Source organism: Leucoraja erinacea, chromosome 18, assembly GCF_028641065.1.
Source record: "Leucoraja erinacea ecotype New England chromosome 18, Leri_hhj_1, whole genome shotgun sequence".
NCBI classification, from domain to species: domain Eukaryota; kingdom Metazoa; phylum Chordata; class Chondrichthyes; order Rajiformes; family Rajidae; genus Leucoraja; species Leucoraja erinaceus.
Window position 1 is genome coordinate 35,916,328 of NC_073394.1, and position 27,015 is coordinate 35,943,342.

Sequence of the window (27,015 nt, forward strand, 5' to 3'; positions counted from 1 at the left end):
GTAGATCCAAAGAGAGTAAATGTCTAAACTTTCCTGATTTTAAATTGTCTGACAATAATCTTAGTGTCTGTAATAAGGTCAAATATCTTGGGCATTTTATTACAGAACAAATGACAAATGATAAGGATATTTATAAGCAACGTCATTTGCTGTATGTACAAGCGAGTATTCCCTTTCACAAGTTTGGTGCGTGTTCAGATGTAGTGAAGATATCTCTGTTCAGAGCATATTGTACACCACTTTATACTGCACACCTGTGGTCAAACTACAGGGACTTAAAGAAGCAAATAATGATGTCATGAGAATACTACTAAAGAAACCTAGATGGTGTAGTGCAAGTCAAATGTTTGTGGCTGCAGGAGTCTGTACTTTACAAGCTATCCGAAGAAATCATATGTATCAATTTATTTGCAGGATTTATGACTCCGAAAATGAAGTTATCTTGGTCTAATCAAACATAAGGTTTAGCACTACACTACCAATCCCAGCTGTGGACATTGGTATCGTTGTCTCATTGTAGGACATGATTTTTCTTTTTATTCTGGATTTTAAATCATGTATTGCATTCTTGTGTATTATTTATAATGCTCTTATAAGTAATTTACTAAGCTTTTATATGTATTTTATGGTGTTTTTATATGTAATGCATTCTGTGTAATGTCATCTTTTATCTGGATCTTGAGTCTGAAACAAAAGTTTAATTAGAAAATTAAAATAATTTATGAATTAATTGACACACTTACCAGGTAGCATTATTTGCCCATCATTCTCACAGGTACATGTTGTAGTTCCTCTTGACGTTGGTGTTACTGTCACTGTTGTAGTTGATGTTGTGGTTTCTGCTGGTCTTGTTGTAGTTTCACATCTTCCTATGTACTTCAGAACTTCACAATCTTCAGTACACAGAGTAAAATTACAGAGGCCTGATTTACCTGTAGACGTCACCGTTGCCTGACCTGGAGGAAAAGTAAAGAAAATCAGGTTGTGTACACCTGAAGGTGATGTAACTGATAAATATCTTTATGTATGATGTTGTAGCTGGTTCATGTCTTTCACGGGAAATAAGTTTGAAATATGTGAATATGATTTTGCCGACTGCATCAAGGATCAGGATATTCTGAATCAAATCTGAGCAAACAGCATTGTCTGCATTTTTGGAGCTGGTTGGCAGCGATTTTTCTAGCACTGTCATTAATGCAAACAAACACAATTTTTTTCAACTGGGATGAATGGATACAAAATATGAAAATCAGTTTTCCTTGATGGTGTTTCACATTGGTGGCTTTTGGCCATCGGTGCTTTCAGGGAACTGCTGGGCTCAACATTTCCAGACATTTCCCAGATATAGTGATGGCTCCTTAAGGACCCATTTGCAGCTTAACATCAGTTCTCCATGGTACACAAAAATGCTGGAGAAACTCAGCGGGTGCAGCAGCATCTATGGAGCGAAGGAAATAGGTAACGTTTCGGGCCGAAACCCTTCCATATTCTCTTTCCAGAAACTGTAAGTTTCACAATATTCTAAGATTCTTCTGAGATTTGTAACAACGCCACTATGTAGACATACACACACTAGGAACAGGAATTGTCTCTCAAACCCTATCCATCAATCATAATGTTATGCAGCATTAAAACTCATCCAAGATACCCTAATTGAATGTCCCATTTACCTGTGTTTGGCCCATAATCATTTGAACCTAAGTACACAGAGTAAAGTTACACAGCCCTGATTTACCAGCAGAAATCACCATTGCCTGACCTGGAGGCAAAGTAAACAAAATCAAGGTTTGTGAACCTGCGTGTTATATAATCATAAAATATCATTATCTCTACTGATGACGCTGGTTCATTCATTTCACTTGGGAAATAAGTTTGAAATATGAGAATATTATTTTGCAGAATGCATCAAGGATCGGGACGTTCTGAACCACATCTGTGCAAGCACCAGGGTCTGGTTGTGAAGCATAACATTTTGGTACAGCTGGTTGCTGCTGACAGGCTGTGTAAAAGGGAATTGTAGAGTGAATGTAAAAGCACAATACAGGAATCAGCAGACGATTACTTGACAACTGCAGAACGGATACTCAGTTGCATGATTCATTATTGCGAGGAGATGGCAATGTCTCCTGAAGGTGCGTGATCAGGCGTGTACAATTAACCTTGCAAATGGGTGGACATACGTTGTCCCAATGAAAAGCAAGTGTGTGATTATTTGCCATCCATTGTCAATCAATGCTGCTGCCATTTTCAGCTTTGGGATTATGGATTTCTTTGTCTTTTCAATGTGAATGGAAGAGCTCTGTGATAATTGACACACTTACCAGGGAGCATTTTTCGCCCGTCATTCTCACAGGTACATGTGGTAGTTGCTCTTGATGTTGGTGTTACTGTCACTGTTGTAGCTGATGTTGTAGTTTCTGTTGGTCTGGTTGTACTTTCACATCTTCCTGTGTACTTCAGAACTTTACAATCTTCGGTACACAGAACAAAGTTACAGAGGCCTGATTTATCTGTAGACGTCACAGTTGCCTGACCTGGAGGCAAAGAAAAGAAAATCAGGTTGCAATTTCAAAGTGTTTGCATCAACAATCTAGAAATGATGTACATCTTTTAATGGCAGGCAGTGACTAGTGGGGTACCGCAAGGCTGAGTGCTGGGACCACAGCTATTTACAATATATATTAATGATTTGGACGAGGGAATTGAATGCAACGTCTCCAATTTTTTGGATGACACTAAGCTCGGGGGCAGTGTTAGCTGTGAGGAGGATGCTAGGAGGCTGCAAGGTGACTTGGATAGGCTGGGTGAGTGGGCAAATGCATGGCAGATGCGGTATAATGTGGATAAATGTGAGGTTATCCACTTTGGTGGCAAAAACAGGAAAGCAGACTGTTATCTAAATGGTGGCCGATTCGGAAAAGGTGCATCGAGACCTGGGTGTCATGGTACACCAGTCATTGAAAGTAGGCATGCAGGTGCAGAAGGCAGTGAAGAAAGTGAATGGTATGTTAGCATTCATAGCAAAAGGATTTGAGTATAGGAGCAGGGAGGTTCTACTGCAGTTGTACAGTGTCTTGGTGAGACCACACCTGGAGTATTGCGTGCAATTTTGGTCTCCAAATCTGAGGAAGGACATTATTGCCATAGAGGGAGTGCAGAGAAGGTTCACCAGACTAATTCCTGGGATGTCAGGACTTTCATATGAAGAAAGTCTGGAAAGACTCGGCTTGCACTCGCTAGAATTTAGGAGATTGAGGGGGGATCTTATAGAAACTTACAAAATTCTTAAGGGGTTGGACAGGCTAGATGCAGGAAGATTGTTCCGGATGTTGGGGAAGTCCAGGACAAGGGTTCACAGCTTAACGATAGAGGGGAAATCCTTTAGGACCTAGATGAGAAATACTTTTTTCACACAGAGAGTGGTGAATCTCTGGAACTCTCTGCCACAGAAGGTAGTTGAGGCCAGTTCATTGACAATATTTAAGAAGGAGCTTGATGTGGCCCTTGTGGCTAAAGGGATAAGGGGGTATGGAGAGAAGGCAGGTACAGGATACTGAGTTGGATGATCAGCCATGATCATATTGATTGGTGCTGCAGGCTCGAAGGGCAGAATGACCTACTCATGCACCTATTTTCTATGTTTCTATGTTTTTATCAAACACAGTGTGTATTTTCATATTGTAGCTTGTGGCTGGCAGGCCTTGTATAAGGGAATTGCGGAGAGAATATAATACAGAAATCAGCAGAAGAGTGAGCGGCAATTGCAGTAAGGTTGCTCAGTTGCGTAGTTCATTTTTAGGCAGAAATAACTTTTTTCACGGGAGGCATGATCTGGCCCATAACAGAAACCATGGGCGGACCACAACATTTACAGTATAAAAGTGTAGGTCCACATTGTGAGCAAACCTCTCTGATCAATGCTGATGTCAAGCACAATGTAGGGGTGTTGAACTTTATCGTAACATGATGTTGCATTTAAGGAGCATTTGAGTCAAATATATCCTGTTGCTCAGTGGTTGCAAGGAAGAAGCCTCCGGTGATTTTAAACTATTAAGAGCTTCATCCACATTAACTCAAAAGGAAAAAACTAAAAAAGCAAAAAGATTCTATAATTTATGTTGACATGTTTAGAACTGTGCATCAACTTCATAATTGGATGCATTTCTTGCTATCATCTGCACTTAGCAAGAGACAGATGTAGGTTCCATAGATGCTGCCTCACCCGCTGAGTTTCACCAGCATTTCTGTCTATGCAAGAGATAGCTGTAAAGCTCTTTATTGGATATGTGAACAGAAGAGCACTTTGATTACTGACACACTCACCTGGTGACATTATATGTCCGTTAACATCACATGAACAGATTGTAGTTCCTTTTGACGTTGGTGTTACTGTCACTGTTGTAGCTGATGTTGTGGTTTCTGTTGGTCTGGTTGTAGTTTCACATCTTCCTGTGTACTTCAGAATTTCACAATCCTCAGTACACAGAGTAAAATTACAGAGGCCTGATTTACCTGTAGAAGTCACAGTTGCCTGACCTGGAGGTAAAGAAAAACAAATCAGGGTTTGTCCACCTGAAGGTGATGAAACTGATGACTATCTTTATGTATGATGTTGAAGTTGGATCATGTCTTTCACTTGGGAAATAAGTTTGAAATATGAGAATATTATTTTGCAGAATGCATCAAGGATCGGGACGTTCTGAACCACATCTGTGCAAGCACCAGGGTCTGGTTGTGAAACATAGCATTTTGGCAAAGCTGGTTGCTGCTGACAGGCTGTGTAAAAGGGAATTGTAGAGTGAATGTAAAAGCACAATACAGGAATCAGCAGACGATTACTTGGCAACTGCAGAACGGATACTCAGTTGCATGATTCATTATTGCGAGGAGATGGCAATGTCTCCTGAAGGTGCGTGATCAGGCGTGTACAATTAACCTTGCAAATGGGTGGACATACGTTGTCCCAATGAAAAGCAAGTGTGTGATTATTTGCCATCCATTGTCAATCAATGCTGCTGCCATTTTCAGCTTTGGGATTATGGATTTCTTTATCTTTTCAATGTGAATGGAAGAGCTCTGTGATAATTGACACACTTACCAGGGAGCATTTTTCGCCCGTCATTCTCACAGGTACATGTGGTAGTTGCTCTTGACGTTGGTGTTACTGTCACTGTTGTAGCTGATGTTGTAGTTTCTGTTGGTCTGGTTGTACTTTCACATCTTCCTGTGTACTTCAGAACTTTACAATCTTCAGTACACAGAACAAAGTTACAGAGGCCTGATTTATCTGTAGACGTCACAGTTGCCTGACCTGGAGGCAAAGAAAAGAAAATCAGGTTGTAATTTCAAAGTGTTTGCATCTAGAATCAAGAAATGATGTACCTCCTTTGATCAAACACGCTGCGTGATTTCATATCGTAGCTTGTGGCTGGCAGGCCTTGTATAAGGGAATTGCGGACAGAAGATAATACAGAAATCAGCAGAAGAGTGAGCGGCATTTGCAGTAAGGTTGCTCAGTTGCGTAGTTCATTTTTGGGCAGAAATAACTTTTTTCACGGGAGGCATGATCTGACCCATAACAGAAACCATGGGCGGACCACAACATTTACAGTATAAAAGTGTAGGTCCACATTGTGATCAAACCTCTCTGATCAATGCTGCTGTCAAGCACAATGTAGGGGTGTTGAAATTTATCGTAACATGATGTTGCATTTAAGGAGCATTTGAGTCAAATATGTCCTGTTGCTCAGTGGTTGCAAGGAAGAAGCCTCCGGTGATTTTAAACTATTAAGAGCTTCATCCACATTAACTCAAATGGAAAAAACTAAGAAAGCAAAAAGATTCTATAATTTATGTTGACATGTTTAGAACTGTGCATCAACTTCATAATTGGATGCATTTCTTGCTATCATCTGCACTTAGCAAGAGACAGATGTAGGTTCCATAGATGTTGCCTCACCCGATGAGTTTCACCAGAATTTTTGTCTACGCAAGAGACAGCTGTAAAGCTCTTTATTGGATATGTGAACAGAAGAGCACTTTGATTACTGACACACTTACCTGGTGACATTATATGTCCATCAACATCACATGAACAGATTGTAGTTCCTTTTGACGTTGGTGTTACTGTCACTGTTGTAGCTGATGTTGTGGTTTCTGTTGGTCTGGTTGTAGTTTCACATCTTCCTGTGTACTTCAGAATTTCACAATCCTCAGTACACAGAGTAAAGTTACAGAGGCCTGATTTACCTGCAGAAGTCACAGTTGCCTGACCTGGAGGTAAAGAAAAACAAATCAGGGTTTGTCCACCTGAAGGTGATGAAACTGATGACTATCTTTATGTATGATGTTGAAGTTGGATCATGTCTTTCACTTGGGAAATAAGTTTGAAATATGAGAATATTATTTTGCAGAATGCATCAAGGATCGGGACGTTCTGAACAACATCTGTGCAAGCACCAGGGTCTGGTTGTGAAGCATAACATTTTGGTAAAGCTGGTTGCTGCTGACAGGCTGTGTAAAAGGGAATTGTAGAGTGAATGTAAAAGCACAATACAGGAATCAGCAGACGATTACTTGGCAACTGCAGAACGGATACTCAGTTGCATGATTCATTATTGCGAGGAGATGGCAATGTCTCCTGAAGGTGCGTGATCAGGCGTGTACAATTAACCTTGCAAATGGGTGGACATACGTTGTCCCAATGAAAAGCAAGTGTGTGATTATTTGCCATCCATTGTCAATCAATGCTGCTGCCATTTTCAGCTTTGGGATTATGGATTTCTTTGTCTTTTCAATGTGAATGGAAGAGCTCTGTGATAATTGACACACTTACCAGGGAGCATTTTTCGCCCGTCATTCTCACAGGTACATGTGGTAGTTGCTCTTGACGTTGGTGTTACTGTCACTGTTGTAGCTGATGTTGTAGTTTCTGTTGGTCTGGTTGTACTTTCACATCTTCCTGTGTACTTCAGAACTTTACAATCTTCAGTACACAGAACAAAGTTACAGAGGCCTGATTTATCTGTGGATGTCACAGTTGCCTGACCTGGAGGCAAAGAAAAGAAAATCAGGTTGTAATTTCAAAGTATTTGCATCAAGAATCAAGAAAAAATGAACCTCCTTTGATCAAACACAGGGCGTGATTTTAAACTATTAAGAGCTTCATCTACATTAACTCAAATGGAAAAAACTAAAAAAGCAAAAAGATTCTATAATTTATGTTGACATGTTTAGAACTGTGCATCAACTTCATAATTGGATGCATTTCTTGCTATCATCTGCACTTAGCAAGAGACAGATGTAGGTTCCACCGGTGCTGCCTCACCCGCTGAGTTTCACCAGAATTTTTGTCTACGCAAGAGACAGCTGTAAAGCTCTTGATTGGATATGTGAACAGAAGAGCACTTTGATTACTGACACACTTACCTGGTGACATTATATGTCCGTTAACATCACATGAACAGATTGTAGTTCCTTTTGACGTTGGTGTTACTGTCACTGTTGTAGCTGATGTTGTGGTTTCTGCTGGTCTGGTTGTAGTTCCACATGTTCCTGTGTACTTCAGAATTTCACAATCCTCAGTACACAGAGTAAAGTTACAGAGGCCTGATTTACCTGTAGAAGTCACAGTTGCCTGACCTGGAGGTAAAGAAAAACAAATCAGGGTTTGTCCACCTGAAGGTGATGAAACTGATGACTACCTTTATGTATGATGTTGAAGTTGGATCATGTCTTTCACTTGGGAAATAAGTTTGAAATATGAGAATATTATTTTGCAGAATGCATCAAGGATCGGGACGTTCTGAACCACATCTGTGCAAGCACCAGGGTCTGGTTGTGAAGCATAGCATTTTGGTAAAGCTGGTTGCTGCTGACAGGCTGTGTAAAAGGGAATTGTAGAGTGAATGTAAAAGCACAATACAGGAATCAGCAGACGATTACTTGACAACTGCAGAACGGATAGTCAGTTGCATGATTCATTATTGCGAGGAGATGGCAATGTCTCCTGAAGGTGCGTGATCAGGCGTGTACAATTAACCTTGCAAATGGGTGGACATACGTTGTCCCAATGAAAAGCAAGTGTGTGATTATTTGCCATCCATTGTCAATCAATGCTGCTGCCATTTTCAGCTTTGGGATTATGGATTTCTTTGTCTTTTCAATGTGAATGGAAGAGCTCTGTGATAATTGACACACTTACCAGGGAGCATTTTTCGCCCGTCATTCTCACAGGTACATGTGGTAGTTGCTCTTGACGTTGGTGTTACTGTCACTGTTGTAGCTGATGTTGTAGTTTCTGTTGGTCTGGTTGTACTTTCACATCTTCCTGTGTACTTCAGAACTTTACAATCTTCAGTACACAGAACAAAGTTACAGAGGCCTGATTTATCTGTGGACGTCACAGTTGCCTGACCTGGAGGCAAAGAAAAGAAAATCAGGTTGTAATTTCAAAGTGTTTGCATCAAGAATCAAGAAAAAATGTACCTCCTTTGATCAAACACAGGGCGTGATTTTAAACTATTAAGAGCTTCATCTACATTAACTCAAATGGAAAAAACTAAAAAAGCAAAAAGATTCTATAATTTACGTTGACATGTTTAGAACTGTGCATCAACTTCATAATTGGATGCATTTCTTGCTATCATCTGCACTTAGCAAGAGACAGATGTAGGTTCCACCGATGCTGCCTCATCCGCTGTGTTTCACCAGAATTTATGTCTACGCTAGAGACAGCTGTAAAGCTCTTTATTGGATATGTGAACAGAAGAGCACTTTGATTACTGACACACTTACCTGGTGACATTATATGTCCGTTAACATCACATGAACAGATTGTAGTTCCTTTTGACGTTGGTGTTACTGTCACTGTTGTAGCTGATGTTGTGGTTTCTGTTGGTCTGGTTGTAGTTTCACATCTTCCTGTGTACTTCAGAATTTCACAATCCTCAGTACACAGAGTAAAGTTACAGAGGCCTGATTTACCTGCAGAAGTCACAGTTGCCTGACCTGGAGGTAAAGAAAAACAAATCAGGGTTTGTCCACCTGAAGGTGATGAAACTGATGACTATCTTTATGTATGATGTTGAAGTTGGATCATGTCTTTCACTTGGGAAATAAGTTTGAAATATGAGAATATTATTTTGCAGAATGCATCAAGGATCGGGACGTTCTGAACCACATCTGTGCAAGCACCAGGGTCTGGTTGTGAAGCATAACATTTTGGTAAAGCTGGTTGCTGCTGACAGGCTGTGTAAAAGGGAATTGTAGAGTGAATGTAAAAGCACAATACAGGAATCAGCAGACGATTACTTGACAACTGCAGAACGGATACTCAGTTGCATGATTCATTATTGCGAGGAGATGGCAATGTCTCCTGAAGGTGCGTGATCAGGCGTGTACAATTAACCTTGCAAATGGGTGGACATACGTTGTCCCAATGAAAAGCAAGTGTGTGATTATTTGCCATCCATTGTCAATCAATGCTGCTGCCATTTTCAGCTTTGGGATTATGGATTTCTTTGTCTTTTCAATGTGAATGGAAGAGCTCTGTGATAATTGACACACTTACCAGGGAGCATTTTTCGCCCGTCATTCTCACAGGTACATGTGGTAGTTGCTCTTGACGTTGGTGTTACTGTCACTGTTGTAGCTGATGTTGTAGTTTCTGTTGGTCTGGTTGTACTTTCACATCTTCCTGTGTACTTCAGAACTTTACAATCTTCAGTACACAGAACAAAGTTACAGAGGCCTGATTTATCTGTAGATGTCACAGTTGCCTGACCTGGAGGCAAAGAAAAGAAAATCAGGTTGTAATTTCAAAGTGTTTGCATCTAGAATCAAGAAATGATGTACCTCCTTTGATCAAACACAGGGCGTGATTTTAAACTATTAAGAGCTTCATCTACATTAACTCAAATGGAACAAAACTACAAAAGCAAAAAGATTCTATAATTTACGTTGACATGTTTAGAACTGTGCATCAACTTCATAATTGGATGCATTTCTTGCTATCATCTGCACTTAGCAAGAGACAGATTTTTTCACGGATGCTGCCTCATCCGCTGTGTTTAACCAGAATTTATGTCTACGCTAGACAACAGCTGTAAAGCTCTTTATTGGATATGTGAACAGAAGAGCACTTTGATTACTGACACACTTACCTGGTGACATTATATGTCCGTCAACATCACATGAACAGATTGTAGTTCCTTTTGACGTTGGTGTTACTGTCACTGTTGTAGCTGATGTTGTGGTTTCTGCTGGTGGTCTGGTTGTAGTTTCACATCTTCCTGTGTACTTCAGAATTTCACAATCCTCACTAGAGAGAGTAAAGTTACAGAGCCCTGATTTACCTGCAGAAGTCACAGTTGCATGACCTGGAGGTAAAGAAAAACAAATCAGGGTTTGTCCACCTGAAGGTGATGAATGCATTTCTTGCTATGCATCTGCACTTAGCAAGAGACAGATGAAGGTTCCATCGATGCTGCCTCACCCGCAAGGATCGGGACGTTTCAAATATCTGTGTCTACCCAAGAGATATGCTTGTAAAGACAGCTCTTTCTTTGAAGTGAACAGAAGAGCACTTTGATTACTGACACACTTACCTGGTGACATTATATGTTGCATGAACATCACATGAACAGATGATGTAATTCCTTTTGACGTTGCATGTTACTGTCACTGTTGTAGCTGATGTTGTGGACAGTTGGTCTGGTTGTAAAAGGGAATCTGTGTGTACTTCAGAATTTCACAATCACAGTACACAGAGTAAAGTTACAGAGGCCTGATTTACCTGTAGAAGTCACAGTTGCCTGACCAATGGAGGTAAAGAAAAATAATTGACACACTTACCAGGAGCATACTCAGTTGCATGATTCATATTGCGAGGAGATGGCAATGTCTCCTGAAGGTGCGTGATCAGGCGTGTACAATTAACCTTGCAAATGGGTGGACATACGTTGTCCCAATGAAAAGCAAGTGTGTGATTATTTGCCATCCATTGTCAATCAATGCTGCTGCCATTTTTCAGCTTTGGGATTATGGATTTCTTTGTCTTTTCAATGTTAATGGAAGAGCTCTGTGATAATGACGACACACTTACCAGGGAGCATTTTTCGCCCGTCATTCTCACAGGTACATGTGGTAGTTGCTCTTGAATCGTTGGTGTTACTGTCACTGTTGTAGTAATTGTTGTTGTTGTTAGTTCTGTTGGTCTGGTTGTACTTTCACATCTTCCTGTGTACTTCAGAACTTTACAATCTTAAGTACACAGAAAAAAGTTACAGAGGCCTGATTTATCTGTGGACGTCACAGGTGCCTGACCTGGAGGCAAAGAAAAGAAAATCAGGTTGTAATTTCAAAGTATTTGCATGAAGAATAAAGAAAAAAGATACCTCCTTTGATAAAACACAGGGCGAGATATTAAACTATTAAGAGCTTCATCTACATTAACTCAAATGGAAAAAACTAAAAAAGCAAAAAGATTCTATAATTTATGTTGACATGTTTAGAACTGTGCATCAACTTCATAATTGGATGCATTTCTTGCTATCATCTGCACTTAGCAAGAGACAGATGTAGGTTCCACCGATGCTGCCTCACCCGCTGAGTTTCACCAGAATTTTTGTCTACGCAAGAGACAGCTGTAAAGCTCTTTATTGGATATGTGAACAGAAGAGCACTTTGATTACTGACACACTTACCTGGTGACATTATATGTCCGTTAACATCACATGAACAGATTGTAGTTCCTTTTGACGTTGGTGTTACTGTCACTGTTGTAGCTGATGTTGTGGTTTCTGTTGGTCTGGTTGTAGTTTCACATCTTCCTGTGTACTTCAGAATTTCACAATCCTCAGTACACAGAGTAAAGTTACAGAGGCCTGATTTACCTGTAGAAGTCACAGTTGCCTGACCTGGAGGTAAAGAAAAACAAATCAGAACGGATACTCAGTTGCATGATTCATTATTGCGAGGAGATGGCAATGTCTCCTGAAGGTGCGTGATCAGGCGTGTATAATTAACCTTGCAAATGGGTGGACATACGTTGTCCCAATGAAAAGCAAGTGTGTGATTATTTGCCATCCATTGTCAATCAATGCTGCTGCCATTTTCAGCTTTGGGATTATGGATTTCTTTGTCTTTTCAATGTTAATGGAAGAGCTCTGTGATAATTGACACACTTACCAGGGAGCATTTTTCGCCCGTCATTCTCACAGGTACATGTGGTAGTTGCTCTTGACGTTGGTGTTACTGTCACTGTTGTAGCTGATGTTGTAGTTTCTGTTGGTCTGGTTGTACTTTCACATCTTCCTGTGTACTTCAGAACTTTACAATCTTCAGTACACAGAACAAAGTTACAGAGGCCTGATTTATCTGTGGACGTCACAGTTGCCTGACCTGGAGGCAAAGAAAAGAAAAGCGGGTTGTAATTTCAAAATGTTTGCATCAAGAATCTAGAAAAAATGTACCTCCCTTGATCAAACACAGGGCGTGATTTTAAACTATTAAGAGCTTCATCTACATTAACTCAAATAGAAAAAACTAAAATAGCAAAAAGATTCTATAATTTATGTTGACATATTTAGAACTGTGCATCAACTTCATAATTGGATACATTTCTTGCTATCATCTGCACTTAGCAAGAGACAGATGTAGGTTCCATAGATGTTGCCTCACCCGATGAGTTTCACCAGCATTTTTGTCTACGCAAGAGATAGCTGTAAAGCTCTTTATTGGATATGTGAACAGAAGAGCACTTTGATTACTGACACACTTACCTGGTGACATTATATGTCCGTCAACATCACATGAACAGATTGTAGTTCCTTTTGACGTTGGTGTTACTGTCACTGTTGTAGCTGATGTTGTGGTTTCTGCTGGTGGTCTGGTTGTAGTTTCACATCTTCCTGTGTACTTCAGAATTTCACAATCCTCAGTACACAGAGTAAAGTTACAGAGGCCTGATTTACCTGCAGAAGTCACAGTTGCCTGACCTGGAGGTAAAGAAAAACAAATCAGGGTTTGTCCACCTGAAGGTGATGAAACTGATGACTATCTTTATGTATGATGTTGAAGTTGGATCATGTCTTTCACTTGGGAAATAAGTTTGAAATATGAGAATATTATTTTGCAGAATGCATCAAGGATCGGGACGTTCTGAACCACATCTGTGCAAGCACCAGGGTCTGGTTGTGAAACATAACATTTTGGTAAAGCTGGTTGCTGCTGACAGGCTGTGTAAAAGGGAATTGTAGAGTGAATGTAAAAGCACAATACAGGAATCAGCAGACGATTACTTGGCAACTGCAGAACGGATAGTCAGTTGCATGATTCATTATTGCGAGGAGATGGCAATGTCTCCTGAAGGTGCGTGATCAGGCGTGTACAATTACCCTTGCAAATGGGTGGACATACGTTGTCCCAATGAAAAGCAAGTGTGTGATTATTTGCCATCCATTGTCAATCAATGCTGCTGCCATTTTCAGCTTTGGGATTATGGATTTCTTTGTCTTTTCAATGTGAATGGAAGAGCTCTGTGATAATTGACACACTTACCAGGGAGCATTTTTCGCCCGTCATTCTCACAGGTACATGTGGTAGTTGCTCTTGACGTTGGTGTTACTGTCACTGTTGTAGCTGATGTTGTAGTTTCTGTTGGTCTGGTTGTACTTTCACACCTTCCTGTGTACTTCAGAACTTTACAATCTTCAGTACACAGAACAAAGTTACAGAGGCCTGATTTATCTGTAGATGTCACAGTTGCCTGACCTGGAGGCAAAGAAAAGAAAATCAGGTTGTAATTTCAAAGTGTTTGCATCTAGAATCAAGAAATGATGTACCTCCTTTGATCAAACACACTGCGTGATTTCATATCGTAGCTTGTGGCTGGCAGGCCTTGTATAAGGGAAATGTGGAGAGAATATATTACAGAAATCAGCAGAAGAGTGAACGGCAATTGCAGTAAGGTTGCTCAGTTGCGTAGTTCATTTTTGGGCTGAAATAACTTTTTTCACGGGAGGTATGATCTGGCCCATAACAGAAACCATGGGCGGACCACAACATTTACAGTATAAAAGTGTAGGTCCACATTGTGAGCAAACCTCTCTGATCAATGCTGCTGTCAAGCACAATGTAGGGGTGTTGAACTTTATCGTAACATGATGTTGCATTTAAGGAGCATTTCAGTCAAATATATCCTGTTGCTCAGTGGTTGCAAGGAAGAAGCCTCCGGTGATTTTTAACTATTAAGAGCTTCATCCACATTAACTCAAATGGAAAAAACTAAAAAAGCAAAAAGATTCTATAATTTATGTTGACATGTTTAGAACTGTGCATCAACTTCATAATTGGATGCATTTCTTGCTAGCATCTGCACTTAGCAAGAGACAGATGAAGGTTCCACCGATGCTGCCTCACCCGCTGAGTTTCACCAGCATTTTTATCTACCCAAGAGACAGCTGTAAAGCTCTTTCTTTGAAATGTGAACAGAAGAGCACTTTGATTACTGACACACTTACCTGGTGACATTATATGTCCATCAACATCACATGAACAGATTGTAGTTCCTTTTGACGTTGGTGTTACTGTCACTGTTGTAGCTGATGTTGTGGTTTCTGTTGGTCTGGTTGTAGTTTCACATCTTCCTGTGTACTTCAGAATTTCACAATCCTCAGTACACAGAGTAAAGTTACAGAGGCCTGATTTACCTGTAGAAGTCACAGTTGCCTGACCTGGAGGTAAAGAAAAACAAATCAGAACGGATACTCAGTTGCATGATTCATTATTGCGAGGAGATGGCAATGTCTCCTGAAGGTGCGTGATCAGGCGTGTATAATTAACCTTGCAAATGGGTGGACATACGTTGTCCCAATGAAAAGCAAGTGTGTGATTATTTGCCATCCATTGTCAATCAATGCTGCTGCCATTTTCAGCTTTGGGATTATGGATTTCTTTGTCTTTTCAATGTTAATGGAAGAGCTCTGTGATAATTGACACACTTACCAGGGAGCATTTTTCGCCCGTCATTCTCACAGGTACATGTGGTAGTTGCTCTTGACGTTGGTGTTACTGTCACTGTTGTAGCTGATGTTGTAGTTTCTGTTGGTCTGGTTGTACTTTCACATCTTCCTGTGTACTTCAGAACTTTACAATCTTCAGTACACAGAACAAAGTTACAGAGGCCTGATTTATCTGTGGACGTCACAGTTGCCTGACCTGGAGGCAAAGAAAAGAAAAGCGGGTTGTAATTTCAAAATGTTTGCATCAAGAATCTAGAAAAAATGTACCTCCCTTGATCAAACACAGGGCGTGATTTTAAACTATTAAGAGCTTCATCTACATTAACTCAAATAGAAAAAACTAAAATAGCAAAAAGATTCTATAATTTATGTTGACATATTTAGAACTGTGCATCAACTTCATAATTGGATACATTTCTTGCTATCATCTGCACTTAGCAAGAGACAGATGTAGGTTCCATAGATGTTGCCTCACCCGATGAGTTTCACCAGCATTTTTGTCTACGCAAGAGATAGCTGTAAAGCTCTTTATTGGATATGTGAACAGAAGAGCACTTTGATTACTGACACACTTACCTGGTGACATTATATGTCCGTCAACATCACATGAACAGATTGTAGTTCCTTTTGACGTTGGTGTTACTGTCACTGTTGTAGCTGATGTTGTGGTTTCTGCTGGTGGTCTGGTTGTAGTTTCACATCTTCCTGTGTACTTCAGAATTTCACAATCCTCAGTACACAGAGTAAAGTTACAGAGGCCTGATTTACCTGCAGAAGTCACAGTTGCCTGACCTGGAGGTAAAGAAAAACAAATCAGGGTTTGTCCACCTGAAGGTGATGAAACTGATGACTATCTTTATGTATGATGTTGAAGTTGGATCATGTCTTTCACTTGGGAAATAAGTTTGAAATATGAGAATATTATTTTGCAGAATGCATCAAGGATCGGGACGTTCTGAACCACATCTGTGCAAGCACCAGGGTCTGGTTGTGAAACATAACATTTTGGTAAAGCTGGTTGCTGCTGACAGGCTGTGTAAAAGGGAATTGTAGAGTGAATGTAAAAGCACAATACAGGAATCAGCAGACGATTACTTGGCAACTGCAGAACGGATAGTCAGTTGCATGATTCATTATTGCGAGGAGATGGCAATGTCTCCTGAAGGTGCGTGATCAGGCGTGTACAATTACCCTTGCAAATGGGTGGACATACGTTGTCCCAATGAAAAGCAAGTGTGTGATTATTTGCCATCCATTGTCAATCAATGCTGCTGCCATTTTCAGCTTTGGGATTATGGATTTCTTTGTCTTTTCAATGTGAATTGAAGAGCTCTGTGATAATTGACACACTTACCAGGGAGCATTTTTCGCCCGTCATTCTCACAGGTACATGTGGTAGTTGCTCTTGACGTTGGTGTTACTGTCACTGTTGTAGCTGATGTTGTAGTTTCTGTTGGTCTGGTTGTACTTTCACACCTTCCTGTGTACTTCAGAACTTTACAATCTTCAGTACACAGAACAAAGTTACAGAGGCCTGATTTATCTGTAGATGTCACAGTTGCCTGACCTGGAGGCAAAGAAAAGAAAATCAGGTTGTAATTTCAAAGTGTTTGCATCTAGAATCAAGAAATGATGTACCTCCTTTGATCAAACACACTGCGTGATTTCATATCGTAGCTTGTGGCTGGCAGGCCTTGTATAAGGGAAATGTGGAGAGAATATATTACAGAAATCAGCAGAAGAGTGAACGGCAATTGCAGTAAGGTTGCTCAGTTGCGTAGTTCATTTTTGGGCTGAAATAACCTTTTTCACGGGAGGTATGATCTGGCCCATAACAGAAACCATGGGCGGACCACAACATTTACAGTATAAAAGTGTAGGTCCACATTGTGAGCAAACCTCTCTGATCAATGCTGCTGTCAAGCACAATGTAGGGGTGTTGAACTTTATCGTAACATGATGTTGCATTTAAGGAGCATTTCAGTCAAATATGTCCTGTTGCTTAGTGGTTGCAAGGAAGAAGCCTCCGGTGATTTTAAACTATTAAGAGCTTCATCCACATTAACTCAAATGGAAAAAACTAAAAAAGCAAAAAGATTCTATAATTTATGTTGACATGTTTAGAACTGTTCATCAACTTCATAATTGGATGCATTTCTTGCTAGCATCTGCACTTAGCAAGAGACAGATGAAGGTTCCACCGATGCTGCCTCACCCGCTGAGTTTCACCAGCATTTTTATCTACCCAAGAGACAGCTGTAAAGCTCTTTCTTTGAAATGTGAACAGAAGAGCACTTTGATTACTGACACACTTACCTGGTGACATTATATGTCCGTTAACGTCACATGAACAGATTGTAGTTCCTTTTGACGTTGGTGTTACTGTCACTGTTGTAGCTGATGTTGTGGTTTCTGTTGGTCTGGTTGTAGTTTCACATCTTCCTGTGTACTTCAGAATTTCACAATCCTCAGTACACAGAGTAAAGTTACAGAGGCCTGATTTACCTGCAGAAGTCACAGTTGCCTGACCTGGAGGCAGAAGATAAAAATCAAGGTTGTGTCCACCTGTAGGTGAGGTAACTGATAAATACCTTTATGTATGATGTTGAATATGAGTATTTCGATTGTGCAGATTTTTTGAGGAGGCTCTAATATAATTTCAATGAGTTTGTGTCAAGAATCAAAACATTCTGTCCCTCCCCTGAGAAAATATCAGTGTGTGTTTTCATATTGTAGCTTGTGGTTGGCAGGCCTTGCAAAATGGCAATGCCGATAGAATGGAAAAACTCAACACAGAATCCAGCAGAAGAGTTAATGGGAATTGCAGTAAGGTTGCTTAGTTCCGTCGTGTATTTTTGTGAAGAAATATCATTTACAGCGGGGCATGATCAGGTCCATAACACAGCCATGGGATCTGGTGGACCACAGAATTTCTAGTAATGATGTGGGGGTTCTGATTTGTGTACAAACTTCTACTGATCAATGCTGCTGCTAATCTCACTGTAGGGATGTTGAGCTGTATCATAATATGATGTTGCATTTAAGGAGCATTTGAACCAAATACATCCTGTAGCTCTATGGTTGCAAGGAAGAAGGTCGCATTGGAGCAATGAAAAACTTTGACCACATTAACTCAAACGGAAATTCATTGAAAGCAATAAGTTGCGATCATTTTTGTTAACGTATAGTATAATGCATCAGCTTCATAATCTAAAGCATTTCTTGCAATCATCTGCACATAGCTAAAGACTGAGGTCGACCTCTTACTTTGAAATGTGAACAGCAGAGCACTTTGATTACTGACACACTTACCTGGTGACATTATATGTCCGTCAACATCACATGAACAGATTGTAGTTCCTTTTGACGTTGGTGTTACTGTCACTGTTGTAGCTGATGTCGTGGTTTCTGCTGGTGGTCTGGTTGTAGTTTCACATCTTCCTGTGTACATCAGAACTTCACAATCCTCAGTACACAGAGTAAAGTTACAGAGGCCTGATTTACCTGCGGAAGTCACAATTGCCTGACCTGGAGGCAAAGAAAAAAACAAATCAGGTTGTGTCCACCTGAAGGTGATGTAACTGATGACTATCTTTATGTATGAAGCTGGTTCATGCATTTCACTTGGGAAATAAGTTTGAAATATGTGAATATTATTTTGCCGACTGCATCAAGGATCATGATATTCTGAACCAAATCTGAGCAAACAGCATTGTCTGCGTTTTTGGAGCTGGTTGGCAGTGGTTCTAGTTCTATCATTCATGCAAACAAACACAATTTATTTCAACTGGGTTGAATGGATACAAAAAATGTGAATCACATTTCCTTGATGGTGTTTGTCATTGGTAGCTTTTGGCCCTCGGTGCTTTCAGGGAACCGCCGGACTTGTAATTTCCAGACATTTCCCAGATATAGTGATGGCTCCTTAAGGACCCGTGTGTAGCTTAACATCAGATCTCCAAATTCTCTTTCCAGACTCTTTAAGTTGCACAATATTCAAAGATTCTTCTGAGATTTGGAACAACACCAACAGCCACCATGTTGACATACACACACTAGGAGCAGGAACTGCCTCTCAATTCCAATCCACCAGTCATGGTGTTATACAGCATGGAAACTCATCCAAGCTAACCAAATTACCTAATTGAATGTCCCATTTACCTGCGTTTGGCCCATAATAATTTGAAACTTTCCCATGCACCCACCTGCACAAATGTCTTTTAAGCCATACTTCAATTCCAACTATTATGATCTAATTACCTAATATAACAGTTAATTTATTATATTATTAAACATTATTATTTATTGTACATTTGTTTGTTGTATTGTTGTGCTTAATGTACCTATAAACCCTTAGGAAGTAACAATTTCAGTGTCCAGTTCTCGTGAATATTACAATTAAACAATCTCGACTTGATTTCTATGTTGTAATTATACCCTCCTGTACCACTTCCTTTGGCTGCAAGCTCCACACACTCACCAGCCTTTAATGCATTTTTAATACCTCTTTAGTTTAGTTTAGTTTAGAGATACAGCGCGGAAACAGGCCCTGTGGCCCACCGGATCTACGCTGACCAGCAATCCCTGCACATTAATACCCACTAGGGACATTTTTTACATTTTCCAAGCCAATTAACCAACAAAACTTTACATCTTTGGAGTGTGGGAGGAAACCGAAGGTCGCGGAGAAAGCCCACGATGGTCACGGGGTGAACGTACAAACTCCGTACAAATAGCACCCATAGTCGGGATCGACCCCAGGTCTGTAGCACTGCATTCGCTGTAAGGCAGCAACTCTACCACTGCGCCAATAAGGTCATGTCTGTTATATCTGTGATTCATTCGAGAATCACTCCCATCTACCCATTGTAATTTTTCAACACTCACATCTTGTCCTGAATCTATCTCCCTCTGCTTTAATAGATAGAAAATCTCTACTTCCACTGTTTTAAGAAAGAGAGAGTTCCAAAGAATCTTGTTTCTTTGAGAGAACAAAATTATCTCCAATCAGAAATGAGTGACTTAATTTAAATCAGATCCCTTGTCATTTTTAAATGTAGAGAAATCAGTGAATCAGGGAAGGTCAATTTGTTCATGACAAACAGCTGATGGACAATATGTCCACTGTTCCCGAATGGGCATCCTGACACCATAGACTTTATGAACACAGTTTTTCTGCCATTAGTGATTATCACTGTGCCCTGTTTCCGTGATCAAACATAGAAGTGGGCAAAGGAAAGGGAAGCTGCAGTTTTCACAGGGCATCATTGGAGACAGATGATTTATGATAATTTGTGCAAACTACAATGTGTACTGAAGAATACTACAAAACATAATCAACAGCAAGAGAGAGAAAATAGTGCATGGTCACACTAATTGGGAAGGACCCAGAAATAATGATCAAGATTCGACAATTCAAAAAGTTAATAGAATGCAATTAAGTAATTAATTAATTAGCAAAATTACCTGGTGATAATATCTTCCCTTGTACTGTGCATGAGCATGTTGTTGTTGCTGGGGTGGTCGTTGATATGGATTGGGTTCGTTCAGATGAAGTTTGAGTGGTAGTTGTGGTTGTGGCTCTCAATGTAGTGACTGGAGTTGTTGAGGCGGTCAGCAGTGCTTCTGTCTTTGGCACGGTGGAGGCAGTTGTTGTTGGGTTGGATGTTGCAGTGGTGACTGTCGTTGGTGTAGTGGTCGTTGATGTTGGTTGGGTTGCTTTCGATGTGGTTTCAGTGGAAGTTGTGGTGAGGCTATGTGTAGTGACTGGAACTGTTGTAGTAATGGTGGTGCTGGTGGTGGTGGCTGGTGTCGTGGTAGTGGCTGTTGGCTGTGTTCCTTTTGGCGTGGTTTCAGTGGAGGTTGTGGTGAGGCTATGTGTAGTGACTGGAACTGTTGTAGTAATGGTGGTGCTGGTGGTGGTGGCTGGTGTCGTGGTAGTGGCTGTTGGCTGTGTTCCTTTTGGCGTGGTTTCAGTGGAGGTTGTGGTGAGGCTATGTGTAGTGACTGGAACTGTTGTAGTAATGGTGGTGCTGGTGGTGGTGGTGGCTGGTGTCGTGGTAGTGGCTGTTGGCTGGGTTGCTTTCGATGTGGTTTCAGTGGAGGTTGTGGTGAGGCTATGTGTAGTGACTGGAGCTGCTGTGGTGGTGGTGACGGTTGTTGGTAAGGTGGTGGTAGATGTTGGCTGGGTTATTTTTGTGGTAGTTTCAGTGGATGTTAGAGTTGTGGTGCTATGTGTAGTGACTGGAGCCGTGGTGGTGGTGGTTGGTGTGGTGGTGGTAGATGTTTGCTGGGTTATTTCAGGTGTAGTTTTAATGGAGGTTGTAGTGATGCTATGTGTAGTGACTGGAACTGTGGTAGTGGTGACTGTTGTCGGTGAGGTGGTGGTGGTTGTTGTACTTTCAGGTGTAGTTTCAGTGGATGTTGTAGTTGTGGTACTACGAGTAGTGACTGGAGCCGTGGTGGTAGCTGTTGCGGGAGAAGTTGTAGTTGATGTTGGCTGGGTTCTCTCGGGTGTAGTTTTAATGGTGGTTGTAGTTGTGGTGCTATGTGTGGTGACTGGAGTTGTTGAGGTGGTCAACACTGCTGCTGTCTTTGGAGCGGTGGAGGCAGTTGGGCTAGATGTTGTAGTGGTGACTGTTGTCGGTAAGGTGGTGGTTGATGTTGGCTGAGTTCTCTCGGGTGTAGTTTCAGTGGACGTTGTAGTTGTGCTATGGGTAGTGACTGGAGTAGTGGTGGTGGTTGGGTGTAGGTGTAGTGGATGTTGGTTGGGTTCTTTTTGGCGTGGTTTCAGTGGAGACTGTAGTGATGCTATGTGTAGTGACTGGAGCTGCTGTGGTGGTGACTGTTGTCGGTAAGGTGGTGGTTGATGTTGGCTGAGTTCTCTCGGGTGTAGTTTCAGTGGACGTTGTAGTTGTGGTTCTCAGTGTAGTGACTGGAGTAGTGGTGGTGGTTGGTGTAGGTGTAGTGGTAGTGGATGTTGGTTGGGTTCTTTTTGGCGTGGTTTCAATGGAGACTGTAGTTGTGGTGCTGTGTGTAGTGACTGGAGCTGTTGTAGTGGTGACTGTTGTTGGTAAGGTGGTGGTTGATGTTGGCTGGGTTCTTATTGTGGTCGTTTCAGTGGATGTTGTAGTTGTGGTTCTCTGTGTAGTGACTGGAGCTGTTGTGGTGGCGGTCTTCTGTGCTGTTGTCATCGGAGGGATAGAGACTGTTCCAGTTGGAATAGAATTTGTGGTGGTGACCTTTGTTACTGCAGAAGTTAGGATCCATGGGACTCCAGGTGATGTGGTTGGGGTTTCAAAGCTAAGTGTTGTGCTGGGAACCGTGGAGGTCGTGGAAGTGCACGGATAAACCTGTCGGATTATTGTCCCATTCACACTGCACGTTGCTTTGATGCATCCCCCAATGCCGTCTGTGGTATGGTAGATAATATCTCCATCGTGGAATGTTTTGCCATCGTAGACACAGGTGCACGCTAAAAAAGGAAAAATAAATATCGCCAATTATTGAAAATGAACAATAAATTATTATCTTTAAGAAAGAACTGCAGATGCTGGAAAAATCAAAGGTAGACAAAAATGCTGGGAAAACTCAGCGGGTAAGGCAGCATCTATGGAGCGAAGGAATAAGTGATGTTTCGGGTCGATACCCTTCTTCAGACTGATGTGGGGGTGGTGGGGATGGGGAGAAGAAAGGAAGAGGCGGAGACAATGGGCTGTGGGAGAGCTAGGAAGGGGAGGGGAATGAGGGAGAAAGGCAAGGACTACCTAAAATTGGAGAAGTCAATGGGAGAAGTCAATGGCAATGGAATTGGAGAAGTCAAGACATTGACTTTCATTCTTGCAGTTAGCAGTTAGCAGTTAAGATTATAAGAACCAGAGGACATAGTTTTAAGGCAAGAGGAAAGATTTAATAGAAATCTGGGAGGCAACATTTTCATACAGAGGGTGGTAAGTATATTGAATGAGCTGCCAGAGGCAGTAGTTGAAGTAGGTTCTATATACCACATTTAAAAGCCATTTGGACAGCTACATCGATTGGAAAGATTTAGGGAGCAGTTGGGACTAGTGTAGATGGGGTCTATGACTCGAATTGGGTCTGATTGTTTTCAATCTTTCCTCATTCCTTAACCACAATCCAGCAACATTATTTTCATCTACTCTTTGTCCTTTAGTATCCTGAATATTTCAGTCATCAATTACATTGCGTCCGATTTATTTTGAAAAATAAAACACCCAAGATGAGCCTTGTGTGCAATGGACATACCTGATTTGTGGTAGGTGCAATGTACTTCACCATTATTACACTTGCTATAAGACATAAACAAAATGCATTTGTTATTCAATTTGACATTTCAGAACTGATATGCAAAAAAATGACCGTGTTTCCTTATAACTTTAGCTATCTTGCCATTGTTTAAAATTGAGAAATTGTGATTCATACACAAGAGAATATGGAGTGAGGAAAATTAATTGGTTATTGAACCTTTGAAAGTAGCATCACTGCTCATATTTTAGTTGATACCACATCTTCATCGGAGTTTGCTAAAATGAATATTTTATGAAAGAGTAATTTCATATTCGATTGTAGTCATTGGCTCTGGGTGTAGAGTTGCTCTCCAAGTCCTTTGGCAGGATGTGAACCCATGTCATCAACCTTCCCGAGCCCACATTGCAGCCTCCAAAACTGCAGAAGGAGAACGTCACCTCACAACCCATCCACCTGCTGCGTCAGTGGTGGAGCCCGTGGATCCTACATTGGTGTTGATTGCTGTATTTGTGTACAGTGACCATTTAAAATTCCCTGCGGTATAAGATGCCAACATTTGTCCCTTGACGGAGATGTGACTTTTTTTGTATCGTGCCTTAACATCGTGGAGCTGGCGGTCCCTTTGTTAGGGATCGACCTCAGGAGCTCCAACTGCAGGAGCTTCGACCGCCCCGATCACGGGAGCCTCGATCGCCCCGATGCGGTGGGTTCGATTGGCGAATGCCCGACTGTGGATGCTTCAATTGCCCCGACTCGCGGGAAGGTATACATTATTTGCCTTCCATCACAGCGGGGAATGTGACGTCGCCGAAAAACAAGATGGACGTGCTGCCTGCGCTGGTGAGGACTCGGAGGGAGTGCCGTGAGTGCGGTGATCTCGTTGTTTATGGGGACATGGCTCCATGAGGACAGCCCGGAGTCTAGTGTGAGTGTGGACGGCTTTCTGATTGTTCGGGCGGACATGGCTTATGCTGCGTGCCTTGAGGATTCTCACACACCGCTGTGGGGGCTGTTTAAGTCTATGTTTAATCTTTATGTAGTTATGCATCTTGGTGCTTTTATTGCATGACTGTTGGCAAATCAAATTTTTCATTTTAAATACCTCGCTACACTTGTTGCACTCTCGACGGGCCTCCTTGTCTTTAGTTCTCTGTACTTGCAATGAGTTTCACTTATTACTTTTTACAGGAACATGTTACTTACCAGGATTCACAATTCCGAGTGGATGGGACTGATTGGCCTGGCTCATAGTATGTCCCATTGATGTGACAGGGACAGTTGCTCAATGGAACACACTGCATCTTATCTTCATCTAGAAACGGCTTCTCTGAGGGACAGTCTGGGTAGCAGCCTATGGAAACAACAAAATTATCAGATTACAACTGACTGCTCAAACATTCAGAGCACCAGGATTGTTGCTCTGTGGTCGACCTGCGGACTAATTTGTTCCAAAACACAAAGAAATCCAGCAGTACTTTAAATTGCAATGAGCAACTTGATACCATTTTTTTCTCGGTGTAATATTCTATCTGGTTTCTAATAACAATGGTTATTATCAGGAAATGGGTGTCGAGGAAGCAATGCCGTATGTGACCATTTCTCCCACTCCCCCTCAGGAACGTGGTGCATGATGTGAAAGTGTCACGATTGTGGGAATGAGAGTCTGCCTCAGTACAAATCCACCAATGTACATCCAGACTAGGATGATGAGCAGAAGCAACGAACGGCAGATGCTGGTTTATACCAAAGATAGACACACAGTGCTGGAGTAACTCAGTGGGTCAGGCAGCATCTCTGAAGAAAAGGGATAGGGTCATGATAATATATGATAGTTTGTACAATATTGATCTTAAAACCTTGGCAAGATGAAGCAAATTATACATCATGCCTTTAGAAGCCAGGATCAAACAAGTGAATGAAGTGGCAATCAAAGTGCTCACTTTTGATATTTAAACAAATGATTTCAGGTAACATGATACAGTTCATCTGTTGGATCATTTCCTCTACTTCCCACTATATTCCCACTACTTCCCGCTAATGCAAACTTATTATGAAGGGAAACTTCTCAGGCATAATTATGAATTTGAAAGGTTTCCTGTAGAATGACTTTTGCTCACTTATCGGGACAGAAGATAAACCGACATTGATGCAGTTTGCTTGTTATTCAACATTTAATGAAATCCCATCACTTCATTAATTGACGTGTTACCTTCAAGTTTGGGGATAATTTTGGAGCAAGCGCCACTTGGGTTCTGGCAGGTTTTGACGCAGGGAATCCCGCACGGTGCATAGTGCCAGTCACACTCATCATTCGGATTGTAGTAAGTACAGAAGAGAGCTGGAAACAGAAAAAGCATTCCGAGTAGTCATCAGTCTTGTCACCTAAACATCGTGGAATAGATTCACATTCGTGTTGTTTACCAGAGTGCGAATATGGTGGAACAGATTGTTCCCTTGGCAATAATATGGATTAGATTGCCTGCCTGAATGAATGCTATCTTACTTTTATTTTATATAAAATCTGTCCTCTGAAGAACTCTCCCTAGGTGAGGAAGGACTTGCACTGACATTGAAGCCACAGCATTTTGTTTGTTGATTCTTTGGCAAGTTAAGAATTGTAAGAGATCCTGATATAGTAATGTAAAGCAGAACACCGTTCTGTGGAATGTATTCCTTCCATTTTTAAACTGCAAAGAATGAAATGGTCCTGATGGATTATTTTATCTTGCATTCCTCTGACTAATGAATTAATTTTAACTGTTTGAATCTGACAATGTCCAGAACCTGGTGGGCGGGTGGGTGGTGACACACAGGATGTGAGGATGCCAAGTGGGGTGTAGAGATGGTAATGACAGGATCAGAGTCGGCCTCACACTAATGAATTAAAATTCCTTGTCAGCACAGTGACACAGCAGTAGCATTGCTGCGAGACCCGGGTTCGATCCTGACTGTGGGTGCTGTCAGTACAGAGTTTGTATGTTCTCTCTGTGACTCTGGTTTTCTCCTGGTGCTGTGGTCTCGTCCCACCTTTCTAAAGATGTGCAGCTTTGTAGGTTTAATTGAATTCTGTAAATTACCCCTGGTGAGCAGGATGTAAAACTGGGATAACATAGAACAAGTGTACAGGATTATTGCTGACTCGGTGGGCCGAAGGGCCTGTTTGCAAACTGTGTCTCTAAACTAAACTAAAGCGACAAAAGGATTTTTCTCAATGACAGGGAAGAACAACTCAAGTTTAGCGAGGAGCAATTCATAACTGGCAATGATGAAGTGGAGATGGAGGGATCTGGCGATTAACTACTCTAAGCCTAAATGTGAATGGAAGCACAACATTACTCACGACAAAGTTCTGGGGTCCTCCAGGAAACGCACTGCCCTGCCATCCTACAGGCCAGAGAGTAGGCAGCGATAGCAGTACACAGACATTCGCAGTCCCCACCAGTGTCACAGGCACATGCATCCCGTACACAAGACTCGTAAAATGGGGCTGGATCCACCTGAAAAATATGCATGCAAATGACTGCCGTTTCATTCAAAAATAATGTGTGAATTTAAATGATGAAACAGCTGCAAAACATATTGGCGAGGATGGAGACGAGGAAACATATTTTCTCACAGAGAGTGGTGAGTCTGTGGAATTCTCTGCCTCAGAGGGCGGTGGAGGCAGGTTCTCTGGAGGCAGGTTCTCAAGAGAGAGCTAGATAGGGCTCTTAAAGATAGCGGA

General features: G+C 41.4%; 3 protein-coding genes across 6 annotated transcripts in view; all 3 read right to left on the reverse strand.

Moving 5' to 3' along the window:
• The window catches only part of LOC129705972 (mucin-2-like), a 77,088-nt gene that overhangs the window by 22,344 nt on the left and 27,729 nt on the right, over positions 1–27,015 (reverse strand). Inside the window, exons 24-50 of the mRNA XM_055649947.1 lie at positions 26,632–26,788; positions 25,501–25,629; positions 24,495–24,642; positions 23,289–23,332; positions 20,490–21,491; positions 18,336–18,551; positions 17,340–17,552; positions 16,378–16,590; positions 15,600–15,815; positions 15,007–15,219; positions 14,523–14,735; positions 13,561–13,773; positions 12,783–12,998; positions 12,190–12,402; positions 11,706–11,918; positions 10,164–10,379; positions 9,572–9,784; positions 8,797–9,009; positions 8,204–8,416; positions 7,429–7,641; positions 6,836–7,048; positions 6,061–6,273; positions 5,099–5,311; positions 4,324–4,536; positions 2,322–2,534; positions 1,671–1,697; positions 744–956 (exon numbers count right to left, since the gene is read on the reverse strand). Coding sequence (XP_055505922.1) covers positions 744–956; positions 1,671–1,697; positions 2,322–2,534; positions 4,324–4,536; positions 5,099–5,311; positions 6,061–6,273; positions 6,836–7,048; positions 7,429–7,641; positions 8,204–8,416; positions 8,797–9,009; positions 9,572–9,784; positions 10,164–10,379; positions 11,706–11,918; positions 12,190–12,402; positions 12,783–12,998; positions 13,561–13,773; positions 14,523–14,735; positions 15,007–15,219; positions 15,600–15,815; positions 16,378–16,590; positions 17,340–17,552; positions 18,336–18,551; positions 20,490–21,491; positions 23,289–23,332; positions 24,495–24,642; positions 25,501–25,629; positions 26,632–26,788 — 5,992 coding nt within the window. The remainder of the gene's footprint in view (positions 1–743; positions 957–1,670; positions 1,698–2,321; positions 2,535–4,323; positions 4,537–5,098; positions 5,312–6,060; positions 6,274–6,835; positions 7,049–7,428; positions 7,642–8,203; positions 8,417–8,796; positions 9,010–9,571; positions 9,785–10,163; positions 10,380–11,705; positions 11,919–12,189; positions 12,403–12,782; positions 12,999–13,560; positions 13,774–14,522; positions 14,736–15,006; positions 15,220–15,599; positions 15,816–16,377; positions 16,591–17,339; positions 17,553–18,335; positions 18,552–20,489; positions 21,492–23,288; positions 23,333–24,494; positions 24,643–25,500; positions 25,630–26,631; positions 26,789–27,015) is intronic.
• On the reverse strand, positions 4,500–9,867 carry LOC129705930 (uncharacterized). 3 transcript variants are annotated; one of them, XR_008724983.1, is made up of 6 exons: positions 9,572–9,867; positions 8,797–9,009; positions 8,204–8,416; positions 6,836–7,641; positions 5,099–6,273; positions 4,500–4,536 (listed from the first exon to the last, which is right to left on the reverse strand). XR_008724983.1 is itself a non-coding variant. In XM_055649859.1 (4 exons), exons 1-4 carry the CDS (start codon positions 9,579–9,581, stop codon positions 7,277–7,279), a joined length of 801 nt encoding a protein of 266 aa, XP_055505834.1. In that variant the 5' UTR covers positions 9,582–9,867; the 3' UTR covers positions 6,282–7,276. The 3 variants fall into 3 exon arrangements, 1 of the variants encoding a protein (XP_055505834.1); XR_008724982.1 differs by lacking the exon at positions 4,500–4,536 and having other exon boundaries at positions 4,562–6,273; XM_055649859.1 differs by lacking the exons at positions 4,500–4,536; positions 5,099–6,273 and having other exon boundaries at positions 6,282–7,641.
• LOC129705929 (uncharacterized) lies at positions 11,583–20,468 on the reverse strand. 2 transcript variants are annotated; one of them, XR_008724981.1, is made up of 5 exons: positions 16,378–20,468; positions 15,600–15,815; positions 15,007–15,219; positions 12,783–14,735; positions 11,583–12,402 (listed from the first exon to the last, which is right to left on the reverse strand). XR_008724981.1 is itself a non-coding variant. In XM_055649858.1 (4 exons), the coding sequence occupies exons 1-4, from the start codon at positions 16,385–16,387 to the stop codon at positions 14,368–14,370; spliced, it is 807 nt and encodes a 268-aa protein (XP_055505833.1). In that variant the 5' UTR covers positions 16,388–20,468; the 3' UTR covers positions 12,598–14,367. The 2 variants fall into 2 exon arrangements, 1 of the variants encoding a protein (XP_055505833.1); XM_055649858.1 differs by lacking the exon at positions 11,583–12,402 and having other exon boundaries at positions 12,598–14,735.

Bases quoted from the DNA above. Each gene is read 5' to 3' on its own strand.
- LOC129705930 (XM_055649859.1), bottom strand. The intron at 8,417-8,796 runs GTAAGTGTGTCA...CTTTGCCTCCAG, and splicing joins CGGACATATAATGTCACCAG to GTCAGGCAACTGTGACGTCC. The intron at 7,642-8,203 runs GTAAGTGTGTCA...CTTTACCTCCAG, and splicing joins CGGGCGAAAAATGCTCCCTG to GTCAGGCAACTGTGACTTCT.
- LOC129705929 (XM_055649858.1), bottom strand. The intron at 15,220-15,599 runs GTAAGTGTGTCA...CTTTGCCTCCAG, and splicing joins CGGACATATAATGTCACCAG to GTCAGGCAACTGTGACGTCC. The intron at 14,736-15,006 runs GTAAGTGTGTCA...CTTTACCTCCAG, and splicing joins CGGGCGAAAAATGCTCCCTG to GTCAGGCAACTGTGACTTCT.